Genomic DNA, 24,561 nt, shown 5'->3' with positions numbered 1-24,561 from the left:
GGCTGAGCTGCCCTGAGGAATTCCTTCAGCCTTTCCAGCCTGTCCATCTTTACCAGCTGAGCACACACCACATCCTACACAGGTAGCCCAAAATCTGGAACTTTATTTATAAAATGACTCATACAAGGACACGCAGTCCTGAACCACTTCAGCTTGACAGGACAAAATTACTAGGCAGGGCACACCAAGACCTCTGAGGACGACTGGAGCTAATTTGCCAGGGGCTGGTTTGTAGATGCGAAGCCTCGTTATGTGCTGCTTTAGGGAACAAGCTCGTGTTCTTACATTGCTGAGTATATGCCAATGAATGCCACCATGCTATGTACAGACTTTAATAAGAACTTTTCCCCTAAATTAGATGGAGGAGATGAAAATGGCTTGGCAAAATGATGTGACCTCGGAAAGTATTCCCAGAGAGCTCTGGAGCAACTCAAGCGCAGACACGCAGTAAATTATTCAAAGGGCTGCCTCTATTTCCCTGCTCCCCTCCTTCCAGGTGAACTAAAATCCATGGAGTGGGATATACTTTCTTCCTTCTGGTGCTATATTTAGATCATTCCTGCCAGCCACGGTGGAAGGAAGAGGCCAACAGTTCCCAGCAAACACACAATGATGAACATCCAGAGAAAGATCCTGTCAATGACCATTGCAACGTACTTCCAGTCTTCTTTCACCTGGGAACACAAAGACGAAAGGCCAATTATTAACGTTTATTTGAGATTAAAACTTATGAAGAATATTAGTGCTTTACTCCAAAATAGGATATTTTAATGTAAAAGTCCAGAGATAGGAGGGGAAGGTCTCGCTTTCATGTGGTGGTCCTATATAATGGCAAAGACTTATTCTAAAAACCACTGATGTGGAAGACAGATTCCCAGACTGCGTGGGTGTGCATGTGCAATTGCAAACTCTGTTCACAGCTCCCCAGGGATGACATACACCCGTGGATAATTAAGCTCATCTGCACACTCGCTATCCCATTTTCCATGAGCAACAGCTGTAACTGGGTGTGTAAACGAGGCTGCAAGTCAAACTGGGGGCAGGGAAGAAATTCCTCGTTTCCCTGTGCTCGTAAACAGATTTGCTTACAGATTAACGAAGCCAAACTCTTTCTGCGAAGGGATTTGCAGCTTTGTGTGAGTAAGCACTGAAAATGAACCAGCAAATAAAAGAAGTAGTCTTCCTCACCCTGCTTTTTCCCCCGCTTTTGTCTTGCTGTGGGAGGATCTTCCAGCAATTCCTCTCTGGGGAAGTTTAGTACTTATTAATACCATCAGGCAAGAATTGTAAATGGCTATTTCATTAAGTAAAAAACCACATACACATGAAAACCTCTTTTATTACATTGCTGTTATTAATTTCTTCCCAAGAAGAGGACTGATCAGATGGAAAAGTTTTATTTGATATGGCTGTACCCATTATAATTTCCTACAATATACCACTTGGTGATTAATAGACCTGAGGGCTGATATTTGGCATACTGCCTTGCTCTTTAGGGAAAAAAAATCTCAGCAGGAGCTAGCTCAAACCTCTTTGTGATTGCAGCAAGTCAGGAGTGTGGTGTAAGGAGGAGACAGCAAAGCCAAGGCTGAGCTTTGCTAGGGCTGCTTTACTGCACCTTCCAGTCTGTGACCCCGAGCAAACAGTGGTTTCACTGTGCCCAGCGCTGCCATGCACATTGGGCTGAAGCATGAGTGAAAAAGCGCAATACACTAATACTGTAACACTAATGGTACAGGTCTTTTCATCCACAGATCCTAGGTTTGTTTTAAACAGAAATAATAATAAGGGAGTAGCCCAGAATAGTAGGTGTGAGCTAAAACATGATTTTTAGGAGATCTGGCTTGATTTTTGGTTTGTTAAGGATTTGCTGATTATGCTGAAAATTCATTTTGGTAAAGGAAGCAATCCAAATATAAAAAAAATAGCCATTTGCAGCAGATGATCTTTTCACAGGTATAGTAGCAACTTCAGGTCCTAAAATGTTATGGTGTGCCAAGCACCAAACAAGCTCTGAGCACAACACAGGGACTCTGTAAACTCACCTCGAGTTTCTTCATCAGTCATGGATGCACCACTAAACTTTATCTTATACCTTGTGGGTGGTACAGAGGAATCATGGTGTGTCAGAGGGAGAGGCTTCCATGACCAATGTTGTGACATTTTATTGAGCTGAGAGAATTATTCCTTGCAGGTAAAGTATGTGCATTTACCTTATTTTGGTGTGCTGAACCCTTCACAAACTGATCATGAATCTTCCAATGTATTTGCAAAGTACCTGTTGGCATTCTGTGCCTCAGTGCAGACAACGTTCGGCCGGAGCAACGCCAGCAAAATGAGCTCTTGAACTACACCTCTCACTATTTGCCATGTGGACTGCTTGGTTAAGCCTTTAAATCGTCTGGTATTGCTCCAGCACCATGGCTCAGTGAGCATCTTCGTAAATTGGGAAGCGAGGCACGTGCTGGAGACCGTATTATATTTTTCTGTAATTTGTTCTTTGAACAAAGCATCTTAAAATTGAGGAATACCTGAACGTTTTCAAAACAGTAAGAATCGATTAACTATTTTTGCGCAATGTATAATTTTATTCCCTTTAAAATTAGCACCAAGTTAAGCAGGTCTTTATTATTCAATAGGCAGACGTAAACAAATAGAAGTTCATCCTGAAGGTTGTTACCTTCTGGGGGCAAAACCGTATTGTTTTATGATTGTACAGCCCTTAGCACATCCATCAATAACTGGGGTGAGTAAAAGAAATAGTGACCCTTGAAATCAAAAGGAATTCCCTCATCCCAAGCATAAGTTCTCAGTGGATAACTCCCCTTTGTTGTAGATGTTTTCTGATCTATTCATCACTTGCTGAGAGCTGGACTGAGTCTTAGGGCAGCTAAGCAAGCTCTGGATGATTGTATTCATGGGATTAGTGTCTCATGATGCAAGCAATGTGTAAAGAAAATCTGAAATTTACTATCTTATGTCCAACTGGAAACCTGTATTGAGTGCCCCATTCTGGAAAAATAAGCTTTTTTGAGTATTCATGCTAGTAAAAGTAAGTGCTAGATCATGCAAAGACAAGAAACTAGATGAGTTTCTCTTTGAGAAAAGAAGGAGGAATTGGGAGAAGAGGAACAACTTGAAAAGTTGAACGGAAATTTGCTTTCCAATGTAATGGTGTATGCATAAACACTCAGCCAATCTTGCAAACGATGGCCAGGAATGCATCAGATGTTTGCAAAATCAATATCCAGCTTCAGACCGAGAGCACAGAAGGATGAAATTGAAAATTATGGAGAGACAATGAAAAAAAAAAAAAAAAGAGGAGGAAAAGAAAATTATTTGGATTTTTTGTTTTGTTTTGTTTTCTGACAGCACTGTAGCATTTCCCTGTGGCCCAGCGTCTCACGTGGAGCATGATCCGCAGAGGCTTCCCTGACAACATCTATGCAGCTGTCAACATCTGCCACCCCGACTCCTGAGCTGTATTTTGATTAGTTTTTAAGAAGCTCACTCAAAACTATTTTCGGGAAAGGATCAGCGACAGGAACCAGCTGACTTCCCCACCCCCAAATTCCAAAAAAAGTGAGGGAAACTGCAGCTCTTCCCTTGTCCAGCTCCTTGCAGGTCTGAGCAGTGGGAACAGGGCATCCCGCCCCAGGATTTGAGTGGAGGGTTGAGATGCCTTAGTAACATCTGATCCCCAGGACCCAGAGCCTGCAACACAGATTAGAGCAGTCCCGGGTGGTTTTATTTTGCTTTGTTAAAAATAAACCGGTGAGATTATCCTGTGTTTCCTCCCCCTCAGCTACGTTCTCTCCGATTTTATTTTTAAGCAGTCTTCAAAGTCTTCTTCTTAGAGGAGTCTGGAGGTGCACAAAGGCATGAGGACAACAAGGCTTTCCAGGCGGTGCTGTTGGTTTCTGGTTATTTTGGCTCGTGTGTGACATGCAACTTGTTTTGCTTCTCAGTCTGTAATTAATTTCTAATGGCATTTCTATCATATGCTGGGACAATTTGGTCTTGCATTTTCCCCAGTGTACCATTGTGCTTATATAGTTTGCAGATATCTTTTTGTAACAAACAACTGCCTCTTGCATGTCCCATTTTCTCTTTGCTGAAGCACTTAATTAAATGAGCTATTTACTTTTAATTTAGAAGCACTGCCCCTGTGGCAATGGTGCTTTAGAAAAAAGATGGAAACTCCAAAAAAAGCTCTTTTCTCATTCTGGGAAGGTGCATGTCCAAAAAAAAATTACCCAAGAGACAGTGAGCTGTGTCTCGGGCTGCACCTGCATCAGAGGTGCCTGCTGATAGATTTGTTGAAGACTTCCATGAAGAAATGCCACAATTTGATTTTAAGATGAAAGCAAATTTCTGAGTACTGATTTTTCCCCAATAAATTCTCATTTTATTAGAACAGTTCTGCTCCTTACAGTAAATTTCAATTCCAGAAGATCATGTTTCCTTCTTCATTGTCATTTCCACCTGGAGAAAAAAATACGCTTTCCCATTTGACATTACTTGGACCCAGAAAAAGAAAAATAGAATAACCTCTGACTGGGGTCAGCAATTATTCCCCCCAGATCTGAAAACCCAACCTCTGCCTACCGTGCCAGCCACAACTGCTGTGAAAGAGCAGAAAACTGCAGGCAGGTTTGCAGGCTCTTCCTGGGGAGCCTGGGGCATTGGTGGTCCTGGGGGTGACCCTGCTCCGCTCATCGCTGGATGTTTTCCTGGCGCTTGTGCTTGAAGGCTGGAGGCAGGAGGTCTGGTTAGAGCCCTCAAAACTGCTCCTTTTCTTCTGCTTTTGATGTTTAGTGCTGTAAATAGCTTTCTCCTCAGGATAATTGCTTCATTTCAAGAGGGAAGAGTAGTGGAAGGTATAGGAAGAAAATTCATGGCTCCTGAGCAGTTTTCATTTTAAAGGAAGTTGCAATCATGGATTAAAAGGAAAGAACCCAAGATATTCATTGACTCAGTTCTTGATGATAGCAACAAGCTTTGCAGAAAGACAATCAGTTGCAATGGGAAGTATTATTGGGGTAATATTCTTTCATTTGTACCATGGGGAAACAAGTGAGTTAACATCAACTGACTTCCAGGGGTTTACTTGTGATTATTGCTAGGAGGAGAGAGAAGAGTTTAATTCTGGCAGTCCTAATGTGCTTGTGAAGTGCTTTAGCCTGGCAAAGAGTGCTGGGCTGTCAGCTAATGAAGATGGGGATTCACAGCCCATCTCTGCCACAGATTTGTTCTGTCACCTTGAACAGGTCACCTCTTCTCTGTATTTTGGCTGTCACTCCTCAACATGAGGAATAAACAGTTACTTCCTCAAAGGGATGTTGTGAAGTGAAATACATTAGAGGCCTCTCAAACTAAGGTACCAGAGAGTATATAAATGGACAGTAGCACTTAATCTTTTGTTGCTGCTGCTGAGTGCTCAGTGCTGTGAAAAATGCAAATATAAAGACACTCCTCATGCCCAGGAAGTCTTGCATAAAAGCCCTATGACTTGCATTGACTCTAAATCTTGAGAAATCAAACTGCAAGCACAGCTGAAAAAATACCTTTTACTGATGGATCCCTCTAGGAAAAGCTGGATAAGACTTTTCTTTAACAAGGATACTGACTTCAGGTTATCTTGTCACTTCCTTCGTTATGGCCATAATTAGCTAGCACCCTGTATCCATAGTATTGCAGGGGAAGAGGTGTGAAAGGATGTGGCATTTGTATGTGCATCACCATCTCCATTAAAAGAAATTCTTTCAGTCTCTACTTTCCTTCTCTATTTGTAGCCATATTTACCCCTTCAGAGTAAGCGTGAAATTTGTCTGTCCACCCACCTTCCTGCACAGAGCCAACTGCTCCAGTGCAAGTCCACTAATGAGGAATCACATCACGCAGAGCTAAACATACCCTGCAGCATCCCCACGCTACTACGCGCTTCCCACATCCACAACCTATTTTGGGAATTTGCTTTCCCAGGCTCAGTAGCCAGAGTCAATGCTTAATAGAAAATAGAGTATGAATTCCGTCTGTCAGAGGCTTCTCTATAAAGAATGTGTGCTACGTTCCCACCAGATGACTGCTTGTTGGGTCTCTTTCACAATCTTAGCTGCTTTCTTCCTACCTAACAACAACCTCACTCCTCTTTTCTGCTGGAGAATCCTATTGTTCTAGAGCAGCCCTGAGCACATTCTGGTTGTGCTACACCCTTGGCCCACATGCCTGCCAAGACCCCAAGGACAAATTCTCCAGCTGTGCCTGTAGTGGCCAATGTGTTCAAAAGCCACAATATCAGGGATGGCTGAGCCTGCATCAGCGTGTATACTCTCTGTATAGCCCCACATTTAGTGGGGCTTCCTTAGCAGAGGAGTTTTTACTTACCCGAGGAGAGCAGGCTAAGTTAGCATACTTACTGAGAAATCTGCGTCTTCTGCTCGCAGGTGGTCTGCGATGTAGTGAACCCCTTCCACTGCCAGCTTCAGGGCTGGGGACATCAACACCAGATGTTGCTCTTTGGCACTGTGAGTCTTGCTGCCTGGAGCTGGTGTGCCAGCTGCCTCGCTCTTCTTGCATTTACACTTGCACTGAGGGGGCTTGTGCTGGGGCTGCTCTTCATTTAGGTGGCACCGCTGCGATGCTGGAGATCCAGTGGATTGGCCATTGGTCTGGGAAGAGTCCTCCTGCAGGTAGCAATACTGGATGCTCCGGGATCTACAGCGGATGCTTCCCTCTTCTGCCTTATTGGGGCTGTACATCTGCTGAACACTTAGTGATCGGCCTTTCAGGATGGAGGTGGTCTGGGTGTCACTCAGGGGGTGGCGTGAGGGTTGTGGAGAGGAGCAGGGCACCTGTACAGGCTCTGGGTGCAGCACAGAGTACTGCCCAGAAGGGGATTTGCAGATAGGCTGAGGCTTGGTTGGCTCCTCGAGGTGGGCACAGAAGGAAGATGTGGGCGATGGCTCATTACTCTGGGGGCTGGGGGAAGATGAGGTAGTGAAATTGGGCTCCACGTCAGTCTCAGACCAAAGCCTTGGCGTGTTGGTTATTTTGTGCATGGATTCAATGAGCTTTTTGCAATTGTCTTTCACTGCAGAGGGACGTTTCATGAAGAGGAGGCGTGGGACAATGTCAAGGAAGATCCTCCTCACCCAGTCAGGCATCGTATGGGTGCGCGGGGAACGATGGTGCACATTGAGCACAAAGACAGTGATGATGATAGACAAGGTAACGAATATCATGGTGAAGAGAAGATACTCTCCAATCAGGGGGATGACTAAGGAGGTAGATGGGATGATCTCTGTGATGAGCAGCAGGAACACAGTGAGGGACAGTAGCACAGAGATGCACAAGGTTATCTTCTCTCCACACTCAGAGGGCAAGTAGAAGACCAGGACAGTCAGGCAGGAGATCAGCAGGCAGGGGATGATCAGATTGATTGTGTAGAACAGTGGCAGCCTCCGGATAATGAAGGAATAAGTTATATCAGGGTAGATCTCTGTGCAGCATTCATATTTCTTGCTGTTGTAATTGCCCACAGCATTGATGATGACCCATTCCCCACTCTCCCAGTAGTCCAGCTGGTCCACATGACTGTGCATGCTCACCAAGTCTATCTTGGCTTTGTCATAGGTCCAGGAGCCAAACTTCATTGTGCAGTTTTGCTGGTCAAAGGGGAAGAAGGTAACATCGATGCTGCAGGAGCTTTTGTAGATGGCAGGTGGCATCCATTTAATTCTCCCATCATAGAAGAGGTGGGCCTTGGTCAGGTGGGTGACTGCAAAGTCACCATCAGCACTGGGGAGAGATAGAAGATAAAAAAAGACTGAGGCTTCTCTGGGACTTCTCAACTTACCTTTTGTAAGTCAGGCCCTTGAGGTGAATGTACACAAAGTTTTCCTTGAAGGTGTCTCATAAATGCCCTGGGAAGGGTTGAGTTTGCTTTAGAGAGGTGGGAAGAACCACTATCAGGGAGTGTGGCTGTGGGCTCTGCAGAATTAATTGTGACAGCTGCTATGAAAGAAACAGTGTTGGGTAATCATTCAGTCTCTTACATGGAAAACAGCAAGAACATCCTGCTAATAGGAATAATGAAAGTTAATCTCTTGCTTTCCCAGTCAGGAAGAGAGCTGTCTTTTACGGTGTCTTCTTACAGGGACTCTCAGTTGGGATCTGTGTTCTGGTCTAAGATAAAGAGGTAACAACTCAGGATTTTATAGCAGAAAGACAGTTTCCAGGCAGTGAAAAAGCTATTGCATGAACAGCTTTTTTGTTTGTTTGTTTTTTTGTTTGTATCTGCTTTTCTCAGCTGGGCAGTGTGTGAACAGCGCACCGATTTCCCGCCACATTGTGCCTTGCACCCGTGACACCGGCTGCTTCCAGCTCATCATGGCGACTGGGATGTAAGTGAAGGAGATCAAAAGAGGCAACAGGAGACGCAAGTGCTCTGGGGATTTGGGTGAAGAAAGACCACCAGGGAATGGCATACTCGATCTGTAACAGTGCTGGAGAAAGGAGGGACACTGAGGAACTGTGGGGATGGGATTCCCAGCCCTGGAGACGGTCCTGTCCTCCACCAGCCTCAGCATCACCAGCCGCAGCTCCGCTCCTTCCTCACACCCACGGCTCTGCTGCTACACATCAAACACTGAACCTGCCCCTTGCCCCCATGTGTGGAGGCCACATAAAATAAATTAGCTCATTAATAGATTCAATTAGTGCAGCAGGTAATTAATGCCCTGCATGGCTATGCCATGCCCTGTTCCTCCCCCCTCTCAGTGAGGAGACATGTGGACTGTGACACTTAAACTCCACATCTGGGGCCAAGTCCACAGGTACCTTCTCTACAGCAACGTCCTTCCTCCAGGCAGTGTCTGCAGGGTCTGCAGCCTGCCTTAGCTTAAACAAAGAGGCAAAACTGAAGCCTACACAGCAGCACAAGCAGCACATCACGTTGTTCAAATAATCATCGTGATGGAGACTGGATGTTTAAATCACAAAATTACACCTTCACCTGAAAATGAGCGAAGCCCCTACATCTCCACCCTCTTTGTGCAATGACTGGCTGAGACTTCAAGCCCTCTCTGTCCCTTGATTTCTATTTGCAGACAGAGGGTTTTGGTGTCCTTGGACAGTCGCAGCCTGGATTAAACACCCTGGTACAAGCAGCCTTAAAATGTGGGTGAGCTTTGGGTAGACCTGCAATTTTTTTTCACTCTGAGCAAATGTCTGCAAGGATGAAATCCCAACTGAAAAAAGCAGGTGGAATCTGTTTGTAGAGCAATGCCCTCGAGTCTAGCTACAGGAATAGAGAAAAGAGCCTCCGAAAAGCAGGGAGGGAATTGGGGACCGTCTTACACACCCGGCTGGAGCCGCCACAGAGCTCAGGGATACGGAGGAAGAAACTTGTTGTGTGATGCTGAGTGGGAAACAGCAACACTGCTAAGCAAAGGGGAAGCTGAGCAGGGGAAGGAGAGCTTCTGCTAAAAACTTGAGATGAATTATTCAGGCTGGTACAGATAGAAAGCTCTCTGCTCCTGCCCAGCCCTCCCGGCTGGAGCCGATCCAGCCTGCAGCCGCTTTCCCAGCAGTCGGCAAACTCCCTCGGCCCCGCTCTGCTGCTTCAGCGCTCAGATGTGCCGTGACAGCGGCCGTACAGCGACGGGGTGCACGGGGGTCACGCCTCTCCTCTTCCTCACCAGCAGCACGATAAATAGCATGGGGACAATCCAGTGGGGTCCCTCAAGGTGCGGAAGGCAGAGGAACTTCCCTAAATGTATTTCTCTAGGAGACCATCTGTTATTTCACATGCAAAAGGGGAAAAATTAGGACATTTGGTATTTCCTCTTGCCCTGGAAAACATCCTCGTCAGTCCATGACAACACTGGCTTCCAGTGAGACTGGTGTAGTATTGCTCGTTTTGGGAAACAGTGGCAGGATCTGGCCCTCAGTGAGCCGTCTTGGCTAACACGATATCTGGGCAGACATGGCACGTACACCCAACCCCAGGATCACAGCCCAGATCTTTGTCTTTTGAGACAAATTTCCAGGTTGGTTGAATTCATGGAAAAATAAACTCAGAATTATTGTTTATGGTGGAGAACCGAGTTTTTACTAAACTCTTCTGTTTCTATAATGGAAAGTCTTTGCTCTTTGTGGCAGATTTTGGAAAAACAGAAGAACACAAAAGGACCCAGTGCTTTTTGACCTTTGAATTGGACTTTTTCTAGAGCTTTAAAATGCCCCCTTTTTTTTAAGACAGGAAAGCTAAAAATATGTACAAACCCAGACTGCTATCTCAAAGGGATCAAGGCAAAACCACCATTGTGTTTTACTCCAACACAAATAAAACCGAGCAATACCATTGTACCATGCACTCAACTCCTTTCTTACCTCTTCTTTCTTAAATCTAATTTACACTGTAGGACCACTTGCTTTGGATGAAAACCATCTTTTTTATTCTCCTGGGTTTCGCCTGCACTGTAAAGCCAGATTGAGGCGTGAAACATGCACAGCAAGTGACAGTCCAGTGTTTGCTGTTCTCAGTGGTTTTCTTTCTAAATCTCAGTAGGCATTTGGAATCCAATTCTGCATTTAATGAGATCTCTGAGGCATGATTAAATCATTCATTAATGGAACAATATGTTTATAATTGGACTCATATTACAGAAAAGGGATAATGAGCATCCACTAGTGTTTCATTTCTTAGGTAGAGCAATGTGTAAGTGGCTGGGTAAACAACACAGGTGTGTGTTTTTCTTTCTGAAAAATGTTGGAAAAGAGCATGAAACTTTTGCTAAAAATGCATCCAGGAACAATAATAATTCAGGTAATTGTGTTTCATTCCCAGAAATGTCTTTTCTGGCGGTTTTGCAGTCACTGCGTGACTAGCCACACGCCTCTCTGGTAAGCGTAGATGTAACCAGTGTGATGCCGCAGATTTTGTGTGTCAATTATTTCCATAACTGATCTGCTGCTTTGATGAGGAAGATATTTTTTAATTGCTTGCCTAAAAAACCCAGCCTCATCCTGGGTCCTCTTCAGCTCACACATTATTACAAATAACACCGGCGCTGCCTTCCAAGCTGGATTTTGCCTGCAGAGACATGGCAGGAGTGAAACCAAGAGCAGAATAGTTTCTTGCATTTGAGAGTCAGCTAATGACTCTGAGCAGCCATAAAACATCCTAGGATCCTCCTGCTTTTCCCTCACCAACCTAACAAGGCTGTGAAGTAATTCCTGACTTTACTGGGCATGTTTGAACATCTCATTGCAGTTCAATGTAGAGATACCTGAGCAGTTTGTAAGCAGGGTAAATTAGCCATGCTGTTGTACATAGACTGTATCCAAGCCAGCTATATCGTGCAAAGGCAGTGTTTGCAGTTGTCTTAACCCTCCCTGTGTACATATATTTTTACCTCCTTCCCCAAACTTACCACCCACACTGGACCTTCAAGCATATGCTTACTAGATTGGAAGCTACGCTTGTTGGTGCCCTGCCAACGCGGAGTGAACCTAGAGAGATGCTTTCACCCTGGCTTTCATTCTGCTCCTCTTGACATGAGGGAGGGAGCAAACAAGGTCACCTGGCTGTTGACGGTTTTCCAAAGCCCTTCCCCAATCTCCTCCAGGGGATGAAGTTGAGAAAACTGGCTGCAGTTATGAGACTGGGGAAACCCTGTTTTCTTGTGGAAAGCTCTGCTGTGGGAAAACCCATTCCTGGCCAAGATGTGCAGACAGCCCTGCCTGTATAACGTGAATATTTCCATAGACAGGAAGGTGGGAGATCTGATATAGTGGGATGGAGAAAATCTGCAGTCATTCCCTTATAGTGGTAGTATATTTTCATCTCGTTCAGTCTAGACCACTGTGTTGTGACAGTTGTCATGAAAAACCATTTAGAAGAAGGAGCGAGTGCAAGGAAAACATCACAACAAGAACTTGAGAATTAAGATAGTCAGGCTCTCCTGATTACTCTGACCTGACAGCTCTAAAAAATCTGTCAGTAGCAAAGTACTGGAGCTCTTGTATTTTCATGTCAAATACAACAGTGCGCACCGATAGAGAGAGAAGACAGTCGCTTGTTCTTTTGCCAAAGGAAATAGCGCTGCTGTGTTCTGCAGCCTTTGATTCCTCATTTTGAGAATAAATACTGCTCTTCTAAAATCTTCTAAGCTTATAAGGGTTCAAGAAAGGCATTTTTTTACTGGAAGCCATCAACCATATTTCATTACAAAGCTCTGCTAGTGGAGAATCCTTTTTTTTTTTTTTTTGACAGTTTCTATTTTCCTTGCAGTTGGGAGATACATCATCTCTCAAAATTAAATGTTTTCAGAATGCATGTAAATGAGGCACACATTTATTTTAATTTCTGATGACACAATTTAAATCCAAACAGAGCTTTAAAAGCCTGAAAATTAGCTATATACATATATGGATATAGCTAGAATGTCCTCATTTGAAGCATTTTTCATTGAACAGCAGTAACCAAGAAAAACTACAGTTTGAAGACCCCTTTAAAGAATGTATCCTGCACCCTTTTGGTACACATTAAAGAGATGGTTCTGTAATGGTCACATTAAAGTACTCTCCCAAGGCAAACCAGAGAATATTTTGTTTAGCAATTGTTTTGTGCTACCAAAATGATAACTACAAATGTACAGGTTGGAAGGGACCTCTGGAGATTGTCAAGTCCAAACTCCCTGCTCAAAGTAGGGTCAGCTACAAGAGGATCAGGACCTTGACCAGTTGGTTTTAAATATCTCCAAGGTCTCGGCAACTTGGGTACAAAACATCTTGGGTGCATAGATGGAGGTGTTTGTGCACTGATGTGTACTTTAGATCACATCCCAGCTTTTGCTTGCTTCAGATGTTTAGAAATCAGTGGTAACCGATATTTTGATTGTTCCTCAGTAAAGCAGGCATCTGTCTCAGGAATGGCTGTGCTACACCGATGAAATGAGCACAAGTTTGTCAGAAGGCTCTAACAGTCCTGAATTTGTGCATTTTGCTTCAATTCTTCCCTTTCCAAGCATCATCCTGGTCAGCACTTTGGAGGCTAAACTCTAGCTCTGTTCTTAGCGTAGTGGTAGGAGAAGTCCTTGGACGCTAACACAGCAACAGCCCATGAGAGAGACCCCTCTTTCTTGATTTCTTTCTATCAATTCCTGTGTTACTGGGTAGAGCTTGGCAGCAAACCTCAGAGGCATCTAGAGAAATAATTCCTCTCTAGAAACATAGTCATTTAAACTCCCAGACGAATCAGGAAAGCTTAACTGTGAAGTAGCGATTACGGGCCTATCATAAGTACAATCTGGTGCAAAATGACAAGATCTGTGCACGTACACACATACACACACAAAGAAAAATGTCAAGAATGTTTCCAATCATTTAAAGGTTAGACTAGGGCATCTTTTGGTATTTCTGCTCCAAACAGCTTTGGGATGAGTCAGGAAACCAGTGTTACTCCATAAGTCTCACTGGTTGCAAACATCATAGTATAGTACAAAAGAACAAGCCGCTGTAGTATAGTTCAAAAGAACTCTTTGCTTTCTCATGGTTTTCAAAAGCTGCCTGCCAGAAGATCTTCTAACCCAGTCCAGTAATCCTTTGTGTCCATATTACGACTGGGTGAATTCCTCAAGATATTTCCTCTCCTAATTACAGAAAGTTGTATTTGAACTCCCTTCATGTATGATCTTGTCTTTTTTTTTTTTTTTTTTTTTTTTTGTGTGTGTGTGTGTGTGACTATGGAGGCTAAGGCAGGGATTACTTTTTGGAACAGCTAACACCCTAACACCAGAAAACTTTGAAAAAAAAAGAAAATTTTGAAGTCTGAATGTTCCCAGTAGCTTCTCCCCAGGTTTTACAATCATCAGGCTAGAGAAGACAAACACTATGATGCTCTCATGAATATGCAGTTGAAAACTAGCCAGCGAAGCGCACATTTCAAGTTCCCTGCCCAGCCATTAGGATCAAGGACGTGGTCTTGCCCATTCCTCTGGGCAGCCTTTAGCTGGTGCACCTGATTGCAAACCTGTGGTTTCAGGGTTTTCTCCTCTGGAGTTTCTATGTTGCATGGGGTCCAAATGGCTCAACACAGTGGTGGTGAAGTAGAAAAAAAAAAAAAAAAGAAAAAAGAAAAAAATGCAGCCCCAAGAGCTTATTCCCTGATTAGACAAAAAAAAATTTTTTACTTTAAATGTACAAAGGAAAACTAAAATGTGCTTAAAGTCCATTCATAAATGAGAATAAGTCAATGCAGAGGATTAGATAATTCATTTATAAATGATTTGGTGGTGTCTGAAGAGCCTTTACAGCCTCAGATAAGGAACAGCTGGCCTTCTTGGTAGACAAGAAGAGGCTTTGTCGCTTCACTATTAACTCATATTCCTCTGTTATACATATGTTTTGTCACATTTAGTAGAAACTATTTACAGAGCCTTGGAACTTATCTCATCAAGCCTGAAAATTCAACAGCATATTAATTTCCCTGTAGAATATTAATTTGGTTTTAGATTCCTTATGAATGCTGACAACTACATATACTCTCTAGGCTGAACCAGCTGAGTTTACTGATTTAATTTGGGCCTCTAGAGTGGATAAATGGAAGTTTTTGACAATAATGAGCTTAGATATGAGAATAACCTCACAACAAGGGGTTAGGTTTCCTTAAAGATGTAAATCTCTAATCAATTTAAATTTCACCATTTCTATATTTACCCCAAGATGAAAACAAAAGAAGCATTTGTATAATCTCCTGTCCAGAAAGTCTTTTTTCCAAAGGATACCATCCCAAACAGAAATACTATACTTCTGCCAGAGCACGCGGTAAGCAATAAATAACTCACATTAAAAGCCTGAACAGTGCAAAAGGCTGGTGTGACCTCTCTCTGTCTTCCACCAAGGCCTCTGCGCACACAATTCTCTTGTTCTTAGGGACCCAGATTTCTGTGCAAGTACTTTAAATTCCCTCTGAAAATACATATACATGTAAAATATGAGACGAAGTCCTTGTTAGCATCATCCGTGTCTAGTCACTGTCTTTGCAAAGCCTTTCTGAAGCATTTCTAGCTGAGATGCCCACAAAAAGAAATACTGGTTATGCAGTTGGTGAGCTGCCATGCAGAAGAGCCTCACCTCGGTGTCTCACCATGCTACAGGTTTTGCCTTGCATGCATTGCATTTGCCCTGCCTTGTCCTGCAACCTCTAAAAACCACGAAACCTGATTGTTAGAGCAGTGCAACTGAGATAATGACTGCAGCTTCAGATGTGTTTGGTAAAACAGCTAGAAAACTATATCCCACAGTAGAAAACAGTCTGCACAAGACTGTATGAAAGAGCATAGGCAAATATAGCAGTAGAGATATAGAATTAATGGAAAACCATTACTGACTGGCTAGTGGTTGGCGCCTACATCCATGTTTAATTCATGGATAAAGTAACCAATTAAAAATGCATGATAGACTCATGACAACCAACAGAGGAATGTACGATTATTAATGGTAAGCATGGATAAACGGAGAGAAGCAGCTTGGATGTAGGAAGCTGGTGCACTAGATCTCCTTGCACGGTAGCAGGTCACCAGTACAGTTAGACTTTCTATCTGCCATACCTCCCTGCAAGTCAGACTGAGTCAAGCAGTAAGGTAGGCCAGGCTGAAGGCCTCGCACACCGCAAGAGGATAAGGACATTCTAGAATAGCTGCTGTGGCAGATAGACAGCTGCTCCCTGGAGCCCCTGCTCAAGTGACAGCAGCAGTGAACTAGGACAACGAGGCAGAGGGACAGAGCCTGCAAGGGCCACAACCCAGAAGTCTGGGTGCCCACGGACCTCTGGGGGCTGTTTTCAGCATGAAGTCCCAAAATGTCTAGAACACCGAAGGATACCAAGGCCTCCTTCTGTAGTGCTAGGGCCCTCCTTGCATGGACCAGGGTCATCAACTGTGGTAAGCATGGTGAACCAAGGGAGTAGATGCAGAGATGACACATCAGGCTTTTGTGTACCAGCAGCTCCAGCAAATGGGTGATTTAAAGCACAAAGGTCCCATAGACGATGGAGATTTGTGTAGCACTATTTCCTTTGGCACTATAGTCCACCACAACAACCACCAGAAGCTCTGAAAATAATCCTTACTATTGTCATTAATTAAGCAATAAGAAGGACAAGGACATTCATTTTTTCCAGTGGAAGCTGTGAACACCTTTCTTGGCTGCAATGTGAGGCACTTGTAATATAACATTCATGCTCAGAGTATGTCCCTGTAGGATAGGAAGGTCCAAGTGCCTATGAACTAGTTATTTCCACTGGTCTAATCTCTGAAAGGTGCTATGTGAGGATGCACTGATTTCCAAGAGGTTTGCAATCACTCCACGGCACTGAGGGTCAGAGACAAGCTAATGGGAAAGATAACAATTTTCATAGTCGCCAAAGCTCACAATCCCTTGGACAGATTCCTCCCTCAGCCATTTTCTTTTTTTAAAATAAAAGCAAAATCATATCAAACTGGAACCAGGCAACTGTTTATTAAAACTGAGCCTGGCTTCTGTTGTGAGTGTTTTCTCCGAGTGTTAGCCACATACAAAGATGTTTTCGTTTGATGCTTGCTGCAAGTGTTTTGTCTGGAGCCTGTGCTGGGAAGGGAGACTGCAATATCCTACATCGTAGGAGACTGGAGAGCTCTGGTATGATAAGCCAAGGAGAAAAGAGTCTTGGCACTTGGACAGTCTTTCTAAGAATATCAAAAGCCTCTGAAGGACATAAAGAAAACCACCACCTGCTCCCTAGGAAATGCCCATACAAGAGACAGATTTCAAGCATTTGGGATCAGGAATAAATACATATTTAAGAATAATTCTAGGATGGTATTGGGTTGACCTGAAACCTGTATTTGTAGACCCACAAATCTGACATGTTTCAGCATATTTTCCTTATTTAAGCCCATCCTCAGTAATTGGCTTTTCCACTTGATGGTGATGAATTAGGGGAGAGCTTCTTGGTGAAAATAAATTGAAGAGGACTGAAAGCTCAAATCCAACCTAATTGTGTCTTTGACATGTGAAGAGAAAACAATACCTGGCATCCCCCAGCAAAACTTGCTGTCCAAAGAAAGGGTCATTAGGAGAAAAAAAGCCCTTGTGATGAATGTTAGTCACGTCATTTAAGGCACGTCTGGTACAGATATTACGAGAATCTACATGGACTTCAACCACAGAGAACAAAACAAGGGGGGACAATTTCAAGAAGCACCTTGACGCCATAGGCAGAGAAAATTTTCAAGGATGGCTTTGGCCTCTGGTCACAGTGCTCACACTCACTTGTTGTAAAGGACAATATCTGGCCTCCAGATGAGCTCCGAGGGGATCCGGATGGATGTGACATTTTCATATTCTTGGGGGTCCCAGCGTAGCTTGTAGTCATGCCACTCCTGTCAAAAACGAGGTGGTTACAAAGCTGGGAGAGTTCAGATTGCAAAACTGAAAAGGAACATGGGAAAGCACATATTGTGGTGCACCCACCTGCTTCACCCACACGTTCGTGGTCATCATTTGATTTTTCTCATCCTGAAATGCAAGATCAGATATTGGTTACAGAAGCAGATGAAGCATCCCAGGGAACTCATTAAATTTCTCTTAATTGTACTTCATTTCTGTAATTATAAATCACCTCTGCAATAAATGTAAGTTCCATCTTGGAAATAAAAAGCAGATGTTTCTGTCGTTTAACATGGGACAGGGCACAGCTGCCTGATACCACTGAACAGCTGAGCCTGCACCTAAGCAATCTTGTGAGCAGACGGACTTGAATTCATTGGGATTTTCCTCAGTGCTGATGGATTCAGCCTAGGATGATGGGGACAGGCAGAGGAAAGAGCTCCACAGTATTTCTCCTTCTACCAAATACATGAACTTAGAGCACTATGGATTGGCTTTTCTGAACAAACCCAAGCTACTCTGCTGACACTAACTTTTGGACAGTCTGGTGTATACCCATGCTGTCAATTGGTAGACTTTTTCCCCAACTCTAAGTACAAATAGTATGGAAAGGCAGAACTATCTTTTAAATAATGCAAGGTAGATACAACGCTGGCAATACTGTAGCAGAATTAATTACTGCTTGCCTTGCATGCTTATTACAACCCCTGTGTAAATAACTAAGATGAATTATGTGGGGCAGAGCCTAGTTCTGGCCTGATTTAAGTGTCACACTAGAGCTCAGAGCTTATTTGTGTCTTTGCTTCTTTCCTCTCTTCCTTTGGTCTGGCATCAAAACCAGCTCAATTGACAGGGCTCATTTGGAAGAAACTGCTCATCAATAACCTTGTTCTTGCGGCAGTTCAGGATTAACTCTGAACATTAAAAGCCAGGAGATTCATGGCAAGGCTACGCGTCTCCCTTGCTGAGCCTCCTCATTGCTGTTGCGGCATCAAGTGTAAAACCTGACCAGAGATACCCTCATCTGAGGGCTAGGGACCAGAAGCACATGGAAGAAGGAGGAATACAAAAAACATTCAAATGAGCAACAAAGAAAGGAAAAAAATGCAGCTGCTTCCTCGGTTGCAGGCGAGAGATCAGGAATGCCACTGGAGGAGGCTGCCATGCCCTGAACTGGACCAATCCTTGAGCATCTGCTTCTCCTACCACTTTGTAATTCAAGCATCAGAGGGTCTCCACCACAGTCCCTGCACTGGGAATCCCAGTCTCACAGCTGCTACCTTTTACTGGAATTTTCCTCCCTGGCTGGGTGCAGACCCTTGGTGGAAACTCCTGCCCATCGCTGCTCCTGAGGGGTCTGCCATCCCCCTGACCCAAGCGAAGCATGACTCTAGTTCCACGGGTTTATCTCATAGGGGGTTTGCAATGTGCTGATGACTGACTGCCTCCTCCACCTGCACGGCTGACTTCTCCTGCACGGAAACAGCCCAGAGGACAGCGAGTGATTCTGCAGCCAACAGTGGTGTTGCACTGCCTGGCCTCTTTTCTCAAGGTGCACGCAGCACACAAGGTCCTGCAGAGACATGGACTTAGGTGTCCAAATGTGTTTCTCAGTGGCTGCTCCTAGACACATGCTTGATCCCTTACCACTTTTTTCTGGGCTCAGAAAACCCTCAGGACATCAGGGTGACGTAAGGACATGTGGGGATGTAGAGTTCCACGTTGATTTTTGTTCCCCCACTCCCAGCTTTTGTCAGCAGGAACTGGAGTTTGAATACGGCTCTGATTTCTCTTTCAGACTTCTTGTCGTCGGGTCTAACAATTGCACAGGGGTTTGCACCAAAACAGTGTCACTGTTGGGAAGGAGGAGACAGTGGAAGTGCTGTGGTGGTGGTGGGGGGTGTCATCGGTCCCCAGCCACACAGACTGGGGCAGGAGGGGATGAGAGCTCTCCTCCAGCTGTACCCACCAGCCCCGGCACAGAACTGCCTGCTAGTTGCACTTCTAACCACTGACATGATTTTTAAGAAGATTAATTCTTCTTAAGTAAACTGGGAAAAGCACTATGAAGCAGGTGTATCGATCCCACCCTTCCACGATTCAGCAGCTGCATAATGGAAAGTCTCTCTCATGCCTCCACAGTCACTAATGTCTCATCTTTAGTCTTATCAATTATTCAGATGAGAACCGTACAACTTCAACATTAGCAACTGCAAACAGCCCTGGATCCCTCAGGCTGATGTAAGAGAAAGGAGGAGAGTGGAAAACCGTTTCTGTGCTGCAAAGCTGGAAGCTGATGGCCTGTGCACAAGGCGATGCAACTCTCTAGCCACCAGTGTCTTTAATTTACCACCTCTCGTATCACCTCAGCTGTTTCCTCTGCATCTCTAAACTCCTATCTCAAAATATAAAATGTTGTAGAGACTCATCTGTTATGATTTTCCCACACCAGTAATGTCTTTGAGTTGCCTTACACTTTCTGTTATCACCCGCTTTTACTCTGCCACATGAATACAGTAAAAGTGACAGAGAGAGCCTCCAAAAGTGAGGCCGATACTTGTTCAAGAGATGTGCATCTTCATGAACACTGAAGTGTTCCATGCAAACGGGGACAGGAGGAAGAAGTGGGAGCAAGATCTGCACAAGCTAGAAAGCCTGTGTGCGTGCTTAACATCTGCAGCCCTGCAGGGATCTCCTTTGGATGCAACGCTTGACCCCAACACACCGTGACAGAGTAATCCTTTAAATACCATTTCAGTGCACATCAGTCCCGAGTGCAAATCACTGTTTTATACATAGCATATTCAGTTTGCACGTGTGTAACTTCTGTTTGAGCAAACATTCAGAAACAATTTTCTTGTTACTAACTGCTAGCTTAGCTAACAACCCTCAAAACTTTCATCTGCAGAAAGCTCTTCAGGCAAGCTATCTCCCAGAGATGCATAAACCACTGTTCTGTTAGCTTGTGTAAATTAGCCTTAATAGTTATGGTTCAAATTCCAAGTCAGCTATTTGGTTTTCTTCCTTAGCCAGGTCTCTCTGGCATTTATACGAGCTGCTGCACTGCTCTGCTGTGATTGGTCCCTCTGGTTTTGATAAGGAATTTGGGAGTTTGCCTACAGTAAATGAAGAATAAAGGATCCACTTTGATGACCAACTACTCACATGAGTCATCCCTCGTTCCAGCAGAGCTATCTGTGTGATAACTCTTCTCTACTGAGAACAAAGTCTTCCCAACCCGACCCTGGATCAGCCAGTAAACCCCACGTGCACCAGCAGCCTCTCCCCAAGCCCCAACCTGGTTAATCTTGGCCACTTGTTGCACAAACAGGTTGCACTTACAACGTCAATGAGCTGGGCAATGGACAAGCCAAAGCGGACGAGGACAACATCGGAAATGTTGGCAACGGGGCGGGACCACTTGTTATAACCGGAGAAGAGTTTCTTCAGGAGACGCTCCTCTGCGTGGGCTCGGGTTTCCACATGGCCAAAGGCTGCAGGGAAGGCATGGGGCATGGCAGTGTGAAAAAACATGTGCAGCTCCAAGCACCGGTCTAGCTAGAGCCTTCTCTGGGGGGGGAGCCCCGCACTAACCCCAGTGACAGGTAAGTAGGGACACATGGGCAGGTGATGCCACCTTGGTGACTTGCCTCCCTGCTCCCCCAAGCATTACCATGTATTTCTCACTCTGTTCACTCATCGCAGCCAATTCCCAATGTGGGGTTTCTATTGCAGAGCAGGATTCGTCTGCAGAAAGTGGGAGCATCAGTAAAACCATTTGAAAAACACTACACTGGTCATTCTCCCCTGAATCTGGTTTAATTTTTATGGCCACTTCACAGCAAGTTTCTAGCACTGAAGTCTGCAGGCAGGAAAAAGGGATGCTAGAAGGGCAAGGCAAAAAGGAAAAAGCAGCTTCCTGCTGGGAGATAGGGATTTTTCGATCCGATTTACACACAAAAACTGGCATCAAATGCATCAGAGAAAAAAAAAAAAAGGCAGACTGAAATTCAGCTCTTTAAACTAACCTTCATAGCTGGTCTTTCACAAAAATGATGAGTGAGGAAGGGGATGGGGGAGAACACAAATTGGATAACAAGAGCGCAGTTTCCCTCAATAATGACTTTAAAAGTTGGAGGCTGCAAGGAGCAGCCCTGACCCTGCACGTACACTACAGGAACCGTCGGAGGTGCCTGTTGGTTATTAAAAATTAAAGCCACGCTTCTTCCAGGGGGCTGCCGGGGGAGCTGCGCTCCTGTGCCGGCTGCACGCAGATGCATCCTCCACCACAGACGGCGGGGAGAGGGAGCCGGGGGCTCTCCCCGCATCCCTCGTGGAATATGGCTCCTACTTAGTCTGTAGCTGCCCTGGATTATACAAAGGGAAGCATTAGCTGAGCGCTGGCTGTGCTCTCCCCAGCCGGAGCTGTAGCCCGGAGACACATTAACACACTTTACTCAGGGAAGAAAAACCCAGGCAAGAAGCAGGATGCTGAGCCCCTGCCTGTATTGTCCCTCCTGTCCCCTTCCCCACCGCGGCTTTAACCCTTTCCCCATCAAATCAGGCAAGGAGCAGAAAATAAAAGCAAAGCCTTGCTCAGCAGAGGCTGGTATTTAGGGGACCTGCAAAGATGGGGCAGGAGGATGCAGGAGTGGGGGAAATTCCTTGCTGAGAGGGACCGGTCTTTGCAGCGTGCCTTTGAGAGGGCTAAGGGAGGAAAGAGCTAAAGAGCAGAGCAGGGGAAGAAAAGCTTTCTCAAACTTACCGGGGAAGATGCTGGCACACAGCAGGAGAAGGAGGTTTCCTTTAGACACGAGAAATCCCATTGTGGAGCAGAGCTTGGGCACTAGTACGCAGAGTCTCCCGTCAGGGCAACTTTTCCTCTCTGAGTCTCTGGATCCTCCAGCTTCATTCCCCTAAACTCCTTTCTTTCTCTGCCTCTCACCTGCCTCTGGGAAGGGATAATAGCTGGTGGATTGTTTGTTGTTTCTTTTCTCTTCTGACTGATTTGCAGATCTTCCTCCTGGAAGGATGCTCTTCCCCGGGACACCGATGCACATATACTTGCAAGAGATGCGTAAGGGCTGCAGAAAGCTCCTGTACAGAGACATGAAATGCACAGCTTGCCTGGGCTCTCCTGCTTACTCCTCTGCCCTTTCCTACAGGGTGGCTTGGCTGCTCGGCTTATTTGTTGCTGCTGCTGCTGCTTTCACCCTTCCCCCAGCCCTTTGGGCAGCCTTTGCTCAGATTTTGCTGCTGATGGGCCACCAATGCTCACACCAGCCCTTGGTGGAGCAGAGAGGGAGCACAGTATGTTTGTATATTTAATGTAGTTAGACCTGCCCACCTCCTGCTGAGGAGGAGGAGGAGGAGGAGAGAATCTGTGCACTCCAGCAAACAGGCTGCAGGGAGGAAAACTTTTAGCATGAGAAATAAAGGGGGAGATCCAGACCCCAGCTGCAGGCAGAGGTGGTGAATATGGGGCCATCTGGGATCTTTATAGCACCTGAAGCCCAAACAGTTCTTAATTAACAAAAGCTGTCTGTTTAATCATGTCCAAGTGCTTGTCAAAATCATTCCTGTAGACTAACAGGGTAATTAACTTGAGAGATATTTCTGGCCTGGGCATCTTTGGTGTTGACAGTTATTGGGCTGATGAACCTGCCCATGAGAACAGGACTCTGCTGTGCTTGGTGCTGTACAAACACACAGAACAAATACAAATTATTAGTCTCTACCCATAGGCAATATGCAAATCAAAGGTGAGACTGAGGCAAGAGGTTACTTGAATATATCTGTATGCTTGAATGTACCTTAAATATACCATAAATAACTCTGTTGAAGTCATAAAGACTTTTTGTGGAGGAAAGGATGATTCTTTGTGTTAGGTCTAGCCCTTCACCTCGCATCCCTGATTCCTCACACAGGAGACATGGAGTAGAGCCCTCTCCGTTTCATTTTAAAACTAGCTTTGATATTAACACAATTACTTCCACACGGATAGAAAATGGATTTCATTTTCAGGCAGGGGTAATTTTGTCAGCTGCAAAATTAATCAAAGTCTGTTCTAATAATACTAGCTACATATTTTATGTATAATAATTTCCCTACTCCCAAAGCATCTCAAACATCTTCCAATATAATAGATTGCTGGCTGAAAATGGGAAGGATTAAAACCGCAGGAGAAATTAGGTCTGTAGTGAGATTATAAATAACATCAGTGTAGTACCAAACTTGTCTTGTCTTTTTTTGTCTCATCTCTTCCTCAACAGTTGTCAGCCTTTTTGAATGACAAACCCCACCATATTTTCCACTGGATGTATGGACTCCTGCACAGTTTGCCTGCCTTGCTTTTGGTGTCCTGACCCTCACTGCAGCACCTGAGCACCTGTGACATGCTATAAAAATCTGTAGTGCTCATTCCAGGGAAACATCCAGAGTTAATTTAATAAAGAGCAGATGTGAGATCAAATTAACTTCAAGCTGAAGCATGGATTACATCCTGAAAGCCAGGTCCTGTGCAGCACTGAGCACTTCTCCTTCCCACAGCCAGCAATAGGGTAGCAGAAGGGCAATCATTACTCATCAGGGTAAAGCCAGCATCACTCGGTCACACACTGCAACCACATATTCCCAAACATCCATGCAGCAACCAGAAAACCCCATTGCCTTGTGCCCCTCTATGAAATCTGGAGGGAGGGAGACATCACCTCAGTTTGCATGCTCCTCTGCTCCTTGCTGGGTCCAGTGCTGTGCAGTTCCGCAAGCACCAGATACAACAAATCTTACAAATTCCCAAAGGCTCACGGTGGGAAATAGGATTTCTAAAGGCCATTTTTCAAGGAGGCTGGTACTCTGCACGGGTCACACGTTGGGCAACCAAGCCCAAGGGATCCAAGATCAGCTATTCCCTTTTGAAAACCTTGGCCATGAATAATATAGGTATCCTTGACTACAGGCCCTCCTGCACAGAGCTGATTCAAATCCCATGGACAAACCCCATCCATCTTCACCTTGACTCAGTTTCTGTGCTGGCGAGCAAAGGAGCTGGTGAGCAAATACTGCCTTTGGATTAACCCTATAAATAATTTTGATTAAAAAAAGGATTTCCTTCTTTTGGAAATT

The 24,561-nt window shown here is 44.7% G+C and overlaps 1 protein-coding gene across 1 annotated transcript; it reads right to left on the bottom strand.

Annotated features, from left to right (window-relative positions):
• Positions 1 to 108: 108 nt before the first annotated feature.
• Positions 109 to 22,716, bottom strand: CHRNA4 (cholinergic receptor nicotinic alpha 4 subunit). Its single transcript, XM_054845357.1, has 6 exons — positions 22,202 to 22,716; positions 20,779 to 20,930; positions 17,521 to 17,565; positions 17,320 to 17,429; positions 6,420 to 7,800; positions 109 to 674 (listed from the first exon to the last, which is right to left on the bottom strand). The coding sequence occupies exons 1-6, from the start codon at positions 22,260 to 22,262 to the stop codon at positions 549 to 551; spliced, it is 1,875 nt and encodes a 624-aa protein (XP_054701332.1). The 5' UTR covers positions 22,263 to 22,716; the 3' UTR covers positions 109 to 548.
• Positions 22,717 to 24,561: the final 1,845 nt, after the last annotated feature.

Source organism: Grus americana, chromosome 17, assembly GCF_028858705.1.
Source record: "Grus americana isolate bGruAme1 chromosome 17, bGruAme1.mat, whole genome shotgun sequence".
Lineage (NCBI taxonomy): Eukaryota > Metazoa > Chordata > Aves > Gruiformes > Gruidae > Grus > Grus americana.
The sequence above is the reverse complement of the archived record's forward strand: the minus strand, read 5'-3'. Positions and strand labels throughout refer to the sequence as shown.

Coding starts and splice junctions, on each gene's coding strand:
- CHRNA4 (XM_054845357.1), bottom strand. CDS start 22,262: ATGGGATTTCTCGTGTCTAAAGGAAACCTCCTTCTCCTGCTGTGTGCC. Junction 20,931..22,201: donor GTGTGCCAGCATCTTCCCCG/GTAAGTTTGAGA, acceptor CCTTCCCTGCAG/CCTTTGGCCATGTGGAAACC. Junction 7,801..17,319: donor GATATTGTCCTTTACAACAA/GTGAGTGTGAGC, acceptor ATCTCTCCCCAG/TGCTGATGGTGACTTTGCAG.